The 11,038-nt window shown below is 36.8% G+C and overlaps 1 protein-coding gene across 1 annotated transcript; it reads left to right on the top strand.

The window, feature by feature from the left end:
• Positions 1-2,439: 2,439 nt before the first annotated feature.
• Positions 2,440-10,780, top strand: LOC140142617 (uncharacterized). The gene is made up of 3 exons (XM_072164621.1): positions 2,440-2,578; positions 7,530-8,490; positions 10,078-10,780. The coding sequence occupies exons 1-3, from the start codon at positions 2,459-2,461 to the stop codon at positions 10,704-10,706; spliced, it is 1,710 nt and encodes a 569-aa protein (XP_072020722.1). The 5' UTR covers positions 2,440-2,458; the 3' UTR covers positions 10,707-10,780.
• Positions 10,781-11,038: the final 258 nt, after the last annotated feature.

Here is an 11,038-nt window from a genome sequence, read left to right on the forward strand (position 1 = left end):
GTCTGTGTTTGCTTTGGCTAAATCCTGTTTAAGTGGTGGGTTACAATTGCATTGTATTTGTCTAGGTATGTATAACCAACAATAACAATGAGAGGACATTCCTGAACCTCGTTGACTTGTATTGGGGATGAATTTAAAATCACCGCCAATTATGACTTTATTACCAACAATGTGGAAAAAGAGACACACGTAGAACCGAAAAAAGGTACTATTCTATTGAAGAAGCAGTGTTCAACAAACCATAACCTCGCTTCTGGATATCGTTTGAAGTCAAATGATATACAATTTTAAAGCTTATGATATATATTTTCTAAACACGAAATAAAACAAAATTAAACCGTGGGCCAACTTTACGACTGATTCGTAGTGTACAGTCACATATTTTCTGTGCATTGCATATTGACAATATCGATGCGCAGTTTCTGTGCAGTGCCTATTGCCAATCATCAAGTGCAACCAATCATTTTACATTCACAATACAACTTCAATTCTCAACCAAAGTTTAATTGGGTATTTCTCTGAAAAGGTGTACTATTGGAAGATAGGCAAATATGAATTTGAAAATGATTATAAAATGTTTCCTTTACATATCTGTAAGGATGTAAGTCTCTAGTGCATGAAAACAATATTTGGCGCAATATTTAGGGCGCCCTCTATATTATAGAGGGCGTAATCTGCAGGTTGTGCCAGGTGAGCATCATCTCCGTCACATTTAGGCCAAAAAGGAAAAAGGACAAAAAATTGTTAAAACTCTTAATTATGAGTTTTATGGATAACTTGTAGTTGCTTGATTCATGTTTGGTTTTTTCATTTAAAAAAAATACGATTTTGTACTTTCGTCATTTAGTTGGGACAATGAGAGGCAGGCTGTACGGAAAATGTCATGTCTGTTAGTATTTTTTTATACAAACTTAAGTATATTCATAATTTTGCTTGAAATAACTAAATAAATTTCTATTGACATAGTTAACACATACAATATCAATTACATTTCCAAATAGTAAATTCCATGTTGTCTGGGTCAAAGGTCAAATAAAGGTCAACAACAATTGTGATGGAGATGACAATGCTGTGATGGAGATGATAGTGATGTGACGGAGATGAGATTTCAGTAATGCTTTCACACTACTTGAAAATGAAATTCATACAGTTGAGAAGGTTTAGAATTGGTAAGCATTTTCTGATAAACTAAACTGGACTTCGCTGTATCTCAAGATCCGGTGATGTGATGGAGATGATGGTGATATGACGGAGATGATATTTCTACACAAATTCCTATAGAGAATCATCTCCGCCACGGCAAATTGTGACGCCAACTGATGTAGCGGAGATGATGGCTCAGACATTGCTTACGATTAATAGCAGGGTTAAGCTTACCCACGTGTTACATATCACCACAACAGCTTGTGGGACATATTCAAACATCATTATTTTCCGGAAAAATTCAACAATAAGACTTATATCAAATTGATCATAAACGTTTGGAGATGATGTTGAATAAAGGTACGCGCGTGTATACTTGAAGATACCCTCAAAATTGGCAGGAAAAGAGTGCCAATGTGCACCTATTCCGGGTTGATGTTTTTCGTCGTCTGTAAAAGGCAGCGTACAGGGTCAAATTATTGACATCTGATATTTGGTCTTCACCTCCAGCCGTTTTGATGCCAATGTGACGGCAATGATGCAAAACCAAGGGACAGCAATTTTTTGACACAAATTTTTGAAATATTCCATAAAATTGACTTTAGAAGTGGTTTTAAGCATTTAAACCTTCTTAGACATGATATTTACCCCAGTCAGTGGTAATTTTCACTTCCCACACTTGCTCACAAAAATACTACAAAATCACTAAAATTCGGTGCGTGACATCGGGACATGGGGTTTTCAGGGGGGTCGTCAGATATTGAAGAATTTTTTGACTCCAAGAAATTAATTTTCCCCATTTGGATGTTCTTAACTATTTTTATACATACAAAAGTCCATGACTAAGCCAAAAAAGAAAAAAAAATCCGCATTTAAAACTTTTATGAGCGCCGAAAGTCACGGGACTTAAAAGTTCCCCTTTTCAGAGAATCACCCAATTATTGATTTGATTTTTCACCTTTCACCTATTTTCACCTTTCACGTGGATTCTTTACTTTCTTTTATTATAGTGGTAATTGTTAATTTTCGTGGATTTTACATATGAATCGCTTTGCACACTAATGATATGAATTTAGATGACAATAATAATGTTAATGAATTAAAGTTTTAACTTCAACACTACACTATTTTTCGCTCACCTGGAACGTTTTCACTAGTCCGACTAGCGTCTTCAGCAGATGGTGATGCTGTGATGATATCTTGTCTACAATCGGGATATTCCTCACTGATGATAATAACAATAATAATGTTAGTTGCTGATTTGCAGGTTAGAGGTGGCGTGATTCATTGGAGACGTAGACATCGTCAGCTCAAGATGGGATATAACCAGAAGTTTGTGTGTTGCTTAGTGCTGGTGATAGTCTCCCAATATGTAAAGGCCCAGCCGGATAATAATGTCTGTAGAGCAGACGGAGAAGGACAATGTGGAGTAGAGGTGAGTCTGTACAAACTCACACTACTTTAGTCCTATAAAGTGACGTTCAACAAACATCGGTGTTTCTTCACAGGAGCAACACACGCAGCTCTAAGAAACATATGCACCTAAGATCTGACTGACAAAAACAAATAGGTCGTTTTGTTTTGGGGTTTTTTTTGGGGGGGGGGGGTTACGACTTGACTTTGGTGTAGGCTCCGCTATACATCATTAAAAGTATGGTTAGAGATGGAAGAGAAAGAAAAGTGGTGCTTAAAATCACTAAAATCGCCCAATATTTTCCATCTCTGGTAGACTGCAGAATGAACACTGGTATAATAATAACCAATCCAATTTTTTGCCAAATTCGTGCCAATATCTGCTCATTTTAATCTTTAACTTAGCTTGTCCTACCTTTAGGGTTCAATTTGAGAATAATAATTATGGCCTCACGTTTAATAAAAATAGCGAGTTCATTTTGAATTTAAAAATCTCGATGATTAATGATTATGTGCAAACTAAGAACGTTAATAATTTACTTCTAATATCAACTTATATGTAGATTTCGACCTGCTTTTACGGACGAATATAGTACTCGCTCGATATATTTTACTTTCTGTCAGGAACCTTGTTCACTCTGCAATGATTCTAGCGTAGTGTAGTATATTCTTCCATATTTATGTTTTTATTTTATGTTCATGGAGAATGACATAAAGCAATAATGGTGCACCGAATGCATGAATAAGCATTTCAGACTAAGAAACAGAGACTTATTGGTAGTGGTATAGATTGTAGATGGATGGCCTTTGGAATGAAATGTGGTCAAAAGAATTTCGTTGGCATTTTTTGTTAGAAGCTGCCAATCACTCAGGATTTATTTCCATATGTCACTTTGTATGGAATGGGGTGTTGCCAAAAATATGTTATTTTCAGTTATTATTGTGATTTTGACACACCTTTACAAATGAACCGAGTGCTTAGGACAAAATTTGTTTTAAAATATTTTTGGAATCAATGGAAGACACTTACCATTAACCAGATACCTCAGAGTTTGATGATGACTGGTTTTTCTCCAAAAGACCGAAAAAAATCTGGTCATGGAGCGCAAGATTTAAATGTGAACCAACCAACCGTCACACGCGCGAGATTTATATAGAGGCACTCACCTAGGTTTCATTATCATTGAGGTATAGGACTTTTTATTTTTTCGGAGAAGAGCAGGTAAGGCAACTACTTGATTATATTTCTACATGTTCATACTAGCTCATACTACATACTCTGAAAATTTTAGAAAATTAGCACGGATCAGTTTTTTAAAAATCACATTTTTGTTCCTAAAATGGGGGTTATAGCGCCCTCAACGGGCACTCTCTCCATAGGGCTACATGTAAAGACCAGTTATAGAAAAATGGCCCTAAAAGTTCATTTTTCCTCAAATTTTGCATATGATGTAGATTTAACATCTGGAATGCAATGCAAGTGGTGTCGTTGCTGCTCTTCTAAATTCATTTATAAAATGTCCACCTCAGACCAAGGTGCACTGGACAGGGGGGAAATCGTCTATATCATTGAATCTGTGTAGGGAGCAGTGACTAATCGTGGTTCCCCATATAAAAGTATTTATTGACAGGTGTTGTCCATATTGTTATGTACACTTTTATTACATTACACAAATTGTACAATTGGCCATATCGGCATCCCAGGGGCCACTTGTATTTCATTTACATATCACCCGCGTACAAGGACTTTTAAAAAGTACCCCAACAAGTGTTTGTCATTAAGTGTAAAATGTACCCAAAGCAGGTATTACTGTAGTATTGTTTTCCCACCCTAAGCAAATATTTAACTTTTATGAGTCGCGATGCACCAAAGATCCTGGATGCACACATCTAAAACCGCCGGTAGCGATCATGTATCGCAAAGCATGTATTGCAAGTGTATAGCATCATCATTGCTATACTGAGCTATGAAACGAATATATCAGGCATACCTATGCAACCTACTTTGTAGTTTAATAATGTACATGCGTCCCCATGTCGTTTTGGGCCGTCCCCTTATTCATTTTGATTTCTTTTCCCCTTCTTATTTTATAAGTCGGGGTGACGGCTACACGGAGATCATCAGTTATAGTTGATCCGTGGGTTGGCAATGTCTTAACATCATTTTCAACTACAATATCTTAATTATCATGATATCCCGACATGATATACATGTTTCATAGCTACACCAATCAACTTGTCTGCTCTTTGGTACTGTTACAACCGGGTATCAAGCTATCTTCTGACGCCATCCTGTAACAACAGGTCATCTTATCATGGCATGATCAAACATCTATCTGAGGTATTTTATTGACCTATCCACCCTAACCAACTTTGCAAATTTTCACATATCATGAAAATTTAAGGAGTTTATCATTATTAATATTCATTTTGTGAACTCTCTTTGAAATTACTTGCACAAGTTATTGTTGGTTTTGTTTATACCGTCACCATGACGGTCAGGTCAAACCCCTTGACATCTCCTCTAACACAATGATGTTTTCAAGTACCATGGTTAATTCCATCAATACTGGCAACACTGGCGCAGAAACTTGGCTATCGTGCATGTGTTACACACATGACATTATGATACCGGGTATGGTTTTGAACACATCTTATCTAGTGGCATCTGTGAGTCGCAATATTAATTTATCAAAATTAATACAGCCTTTACCGTTTATTTAAACGGATAGGCCTACTATATCATTGCAAACTCACTATTGAATGTTTTATCTGTTCACTCCATACTTTCTCCCTCCCCTGCAGCTGATGAGTTCCCACTTATCTGAGGAACGAAACCGGTCCTGCTGTTTTATCTTTTACATTACGGTTCATGGAATGTGTTACAATATAGGCCTAGCTATCACGCGGGTTTATATCATCTAATATCCCATATCCGTAACATACCATGAATTGGTCTGAACTTATAACAACCTTAAACATGTATCGCAAAGCATGTATTGCAAGTGTATAGCATCATCATTGCTATACTGAGCTATGAAACGAATATATCAGGCATACCTATGCAACCTACTTTGTAGTTGAATAATGTACATGCGTCCCCATGTCGTTTTGGGCCGTCCCCTTATTCATAGCGATCAGTCAAGAGCAGGCCCGTACGCAGGATTTTTTTTTGGGGGGGTGCTGATTTTGAAAAAGTGGACTTTTTTTCCCAGTGGGGGGGGCGTTTTTGTGTATATTGGTCTTTTCCTAAAAATTTGGACCTTTTTGGCCAAAAAGCGTAAAACCCCGATTTTGTTGCTTGCTACGCTCGCAAATTGCCATATTTTGGGACTTTTTGTATACTTTTGCACATTTGGGGGGACCGCACCCCCCGCACCCCCCCTGCGTACGGGCCTGGTCAAGAGGCCTGAACAAAACCCAACGAAGAATTACACGTTTGGGGGATTTTTTGAGTAGAATTTCATCCAGACCTTAAGAGATCTGGAATGAGCGTTTTGAGCGTTTCGACAATGTTTTTGTGGGACATGAGAGCACATCAGACATATCGAATTGCATTCTGAATACGAAGAATGTCTTTCTGATATCAAATAATTTTCATTTTTTGAAATTCACGATATAGTACAAATTTTATGACAAATTATTGAAATTTGATAGTTTTCACATCTTTGATATATAACAGTCCTCGAAGTAAATTTTATAAATCTAATGATATATTCTTAAAGTGTATGTAGCTGGGAGGAAAAGCCGATGATCAATTGAAAATTTTGATCTTTCATATTTAAGATATGGATTTTTTCCCAAAAAGACCTAATTTTTTTTGGTGTTTTAGGGAAAAATCCATATCTTCAATACAAAAGGTCAACATTTTCAATTGATCGTCGGCTTTTCATCCCACCTACATACACTTTAAGTACATATCATCAGATTTATAAAGTTTACTTCGAGTACTGTTAAATATCAAAAATATCAATTTTAATCATTTGCCAAAAATGTGTATTACATTGCGAATTTGAAAAATCAAAATTATTTGATATCAGGACATTCTTCGCATTCAGAATGCAATTCGATATGTCCTGATGTGCTCTAATGTCCCACAATAAATACTGTCCAAACGCTCATACCCCATCCTTTAAGTTCAACTGATTTTTGTCAGCATCAAAGTGCCGAGTTTAGCTACCCTTTTCGAGTGAACTGTGCGATTTAAAAGTACCCTTTGTGGCGACTCAATTCATTGGGTCGGCTAGTATTCCATGATTAAAATTCTGATATACCATGGTGATGTCAACAACAAAGGCCCAATACTCCACAACTTTAATGAGGGTTATTGTACTTACGCTACACAATTTCAACTTCAGTAAATGTAACACCATTCCCCATCGCACAAGTTCTTTAGCCCTATATGACTGTATAATAATTGAATGACCTTCGAATGTGTAAGGTGCAAAAAACTAATATTCCAATTTGAGGTCAAATTTGAGCCATGATTGGTATAATGCTGGTGAACTATATAAGTAGCTTTACCGAGATGGTGTCACTGTATTAAATGATGATGAAGTTTACAATATACACATGTGAGCATGTGAGGGACTGTGTTCACATAATATAGGATACCATAGTATATCAGTTTTGGTAGATCAGTCATCACCAATTATATTTGAACTTGACTGGGCCAATAACCTTCTCTGTCAAAACATATTAGGTGGTATTGTTTCAGTGGGAAAAAGGGGAGGTATCTGAACAGAATGATCATATTGCCAAATCTTGATAAAATTATATCAAACAGTCAAAAGTCTATGGGTGAAAAAAGACCCATTTCCCTTTTTTTGTACGCGGGTGATATATAACTTGACATACAAGTGCCCCCCCCCCCCTCCCTCCGGGTCGGCATGCATAAAATTATAGTATTACGAAATGCATTCTTACGCAAAATTCATATCAGAGTAATATATTAACAATATGTTTGTACCTAGATAAACGACAATATGTATGCTCCAACCCCGACTCCAACGGAGGAATATTTCCAGTTCACTATTGCGACAGGTGTGGTAGAAGGCGAACAAGTTCGAGTAACGGTTTACAGACCTCAATTAACTGGAAAAGAAATAGCTTACACTGCCGCTGAAGAGGCAAGATACAAGCCATCTGATCAAAACACCCGCAATTTACTGAATATGTTAGTACCGCTGCATCTTGAAATAGAACCACAACCAACGGCCACATTAGTTACTGATCCCAGGAATAGAAACCTTCGCATCGATACCCAGCCAGCAACTACGAAGTACAGGAATATCCACATTCAGAGCGGCCCACGTAGCTTTGCTGTGACAACAATAGATGAGGGAGGACAATTTTGTTTTGAACCACACTACGAGCGCAAACTTTTGAAATATTTAAAGGAAGGCTTATATCAGAGTCTAAGATCAAAAATGCAGTACAATATTCGGGTCACAATTGAAAAACGCAGAAAACCGAACACATGGGTTATAGTAGAACCTGCTACAAAAGCCGCCCTACATGGACTTAGAGCTGCAATAAAAGCCAGGCTGAAGCACAAAGCGGAAGAGATTGTAGGAAAGAGAATGACGTCTGCAAAGAACATCAACAAAATTGCTAAAGAGAGTGATATGATTGAGCATGTTTTCGCCGCGATAGAGAAGAATATTAACGTTGCCAAGATTACCGAGAAAGAAGGTGGTGAAGCCGTTGCTAAGAACGTTGCCAAGATTACCGAGAAAGAAGGTGGTGAAGCCGTTGCTAAGAACGTTGCCAAGATTGCCGAGAAAGAAGGTCTTGAAACAGTTGCTAAGAAAATACCTGTTGTTTCTACATGTCTTGGCATTTTCTTTGGGATGACTCGTGCTGCCCAAGGCGACTTTGAAGGAGCGTTGGCAGAGGTTGCCTCTGGTCTTTTGGCCGATATTCCTGGACCAGGTAAAAATTTTACTTACCATATTCACGCGGTTCTCAAAATTTTCTTTAAAAATGCCAAAAATTGATCATAATTGGAGTCAGCATGAAAACTGCATTAAAATGAGTCTTGATATTTCGTATTTTGAGATGGGTCTTGATATAAAGATTGCCCTAAGTTCGATTACCATTTTTAACAAAACTATATAGAAAGTTCATATAATATGCAACATGAAAAATACACATAGATAATATTGTAGCATTACTTTGATACCGAGTTTTGTGTATTTCTTCGTAAAACAAGCTAGACCAATAATAAGGAAACGGTATTTATCCACGAAGATCCCTTGAAGCGCGACACGGGTCGATATGCTGCCAAGCCCCAATACAACGCACCTCATATGAAATAGCTACCCACTGAGAAGTATAAAATTGTCTGCAAATTTAAGCGAATCTGCTTTTCTCTATTACTGAAAGTGCAAAAGTCAGAACCTCACCTACAATTAATTTGAACCAGTCATTATTACTTTGGTACGCAGAAACACGCGATAGTAAATGTTCAAATGGTGAATTTGCCCGGGGCATCCACTGAAAGCGGATGACAGGGATGAGAGGCCACATTTAACCCCTTTTCAACTCCTCTCACCTTATGATCCCGCTTATTGTTTTGCTGTCACCAAATGATCATCTTTTTATTTATTTTTAATCGGATTTTAAATAGGCCTAAACTGCATCCTATCTTTTCTCCAAAATAACAAGAATTTGGTTATTTTTTTCATTTTTAATCAATTTAAACTCTTTTTTGTCGTAAAAGCATGTAACAAGTATAAGAAACATCCAATTTCTAAAATCTAAAATTCCTAAGAAAGCTAAATATACAGTAAGCCAAATAATTAAGACACCAGTTACGTCCACCCCCTGTATATCCTAAAACAAGGCAGATATGTCATAATTTGCTGCATCATTTAGCTCAAATTTAAAACCTCATTCGTTGAAATTGTTCAAGAAATAAAGACACGACGATCAAAAAACCCAAGGAAGATTCCAATTTAAAAGTTGCAGTTTGCCACATTGCATGCCCTATTGATTTATACACAAAGCGTTCGTGAACAAGAGAACTATCGCCGTGCTTTCATTGATTAACACGAAAAACTAGCGTCGTGCTTTCATTGATTAGAACACAAAAATGCAAATTTTTATTTCATATCTTCATTAGAATTTGGATCACCGTTTCTTTAATCCTCAACCAATTTCAACAAAATAAGGTCTTAAATCAGCTAAAGAGTCCAGGCATCGGTTGCTTGTTTTAATTTTAACACATTTGTCTTTATTTAGGACAAACAGGGGTGAACACAACTGCTACCTTAATTATTTTGCTTACTGTATGTAGATCGTAGAATTTAAAACAATACCACCAATGTTAATGCTCTTCATACAGGAAAAAAAAAAACTTTCCCGGTATATCATTCTAGGACATTAAAACACTTATCAAGAACTTTACTAGACATTAATGGGTTTTTAAACATATTTTACACCACAGGCATACATCAATATGTAAATAGCCATTAATGAACATCAATATGTTTTTCATATCCTACAAACATGATTAAGGTACGGCACTCTCGCTTACAATAGACGCTGCTCTGATGGCGAGAGACATCAGACAAGCATATAAAGATGAAGAAAACCACAAAAAAATTCTGGCACAAGATATAGAAGAACTGAAGAAACAGAACGAGCAGATCAGAGCCGATCTACAGGAGCTGCTTCCGGAATCCCCTATATATGGTGATGATAGCTCTGGTAACTATTTCACTGAAACAGATATTGCCAATGTAGATGACATAACTAAGATCCACATCAGAAGTGGTATGCTAATAAATGCTATTCAAGTTGAATACAGGCATGGAGGATTAGGAGCATACCATGGTAGTAAAGGTGGTACCCCGAGTACTTTTGTTCTCAACTCTGATGAAAGAATCACTAAAGTAGAAGTCAGAATATGTCCATCATGTTTGGCAGTGGGTAGTATTTCCTTTTTTACAGATTGTGGTCGTATGGAAACGTTCGGACGTTACCAGTCAAAAGTCCAAACATTTGAAATGATTGATGGTGCATATTTAGGTGCCATCAAGGGCTATGACAAAACAGGAGAAGAACCTGCAAAGAGAGGTGTTAGTTGTAAGGGAAATTACGGGTTATTACCAGCAATTGGTTTTGTTCCCAAAGTGATGGGTTAGGAGATAAGGGATTTCAACTATGTATAATTTTGGTTAAGTATACCATTAATGTGTCGAATTCAATATTACCCATCAAGTTCACATAAACATAGACATAAACATTTTATAAAGCATTATATTAAGGTCTTTCAAGAGAGAAACAAACATAAAAGTGCTTGCTTTTGTTTTTTGCATATTACTCTGAAAGAGAAAGAGTAAGAAATGTTTTTGTTTTCTTTATCAACGGATTTTTTGCCGTCAGGCGTAATGATGATAATGCAATTGGATGATAAGGGCAAAAAAGATGTCTCAGAAGACGGCCTGCGATTAGCTTATAAAATTCGCATTTTCAC

This window comes from Amphiura filiformis, chromosome 20, assembly GCF_039555335.1.
Source record: "Amphiura filiformis chromosome 20, Afil_fr2py, whole genome shotgun sequence".
Classification (NCBI taxonomy): Eukaryota; Metazoa; Echinodermata; class Ophiuroidea; order Amphilepidida; family Amphiuridae; genus Amphiura; species Amphiura filiformis.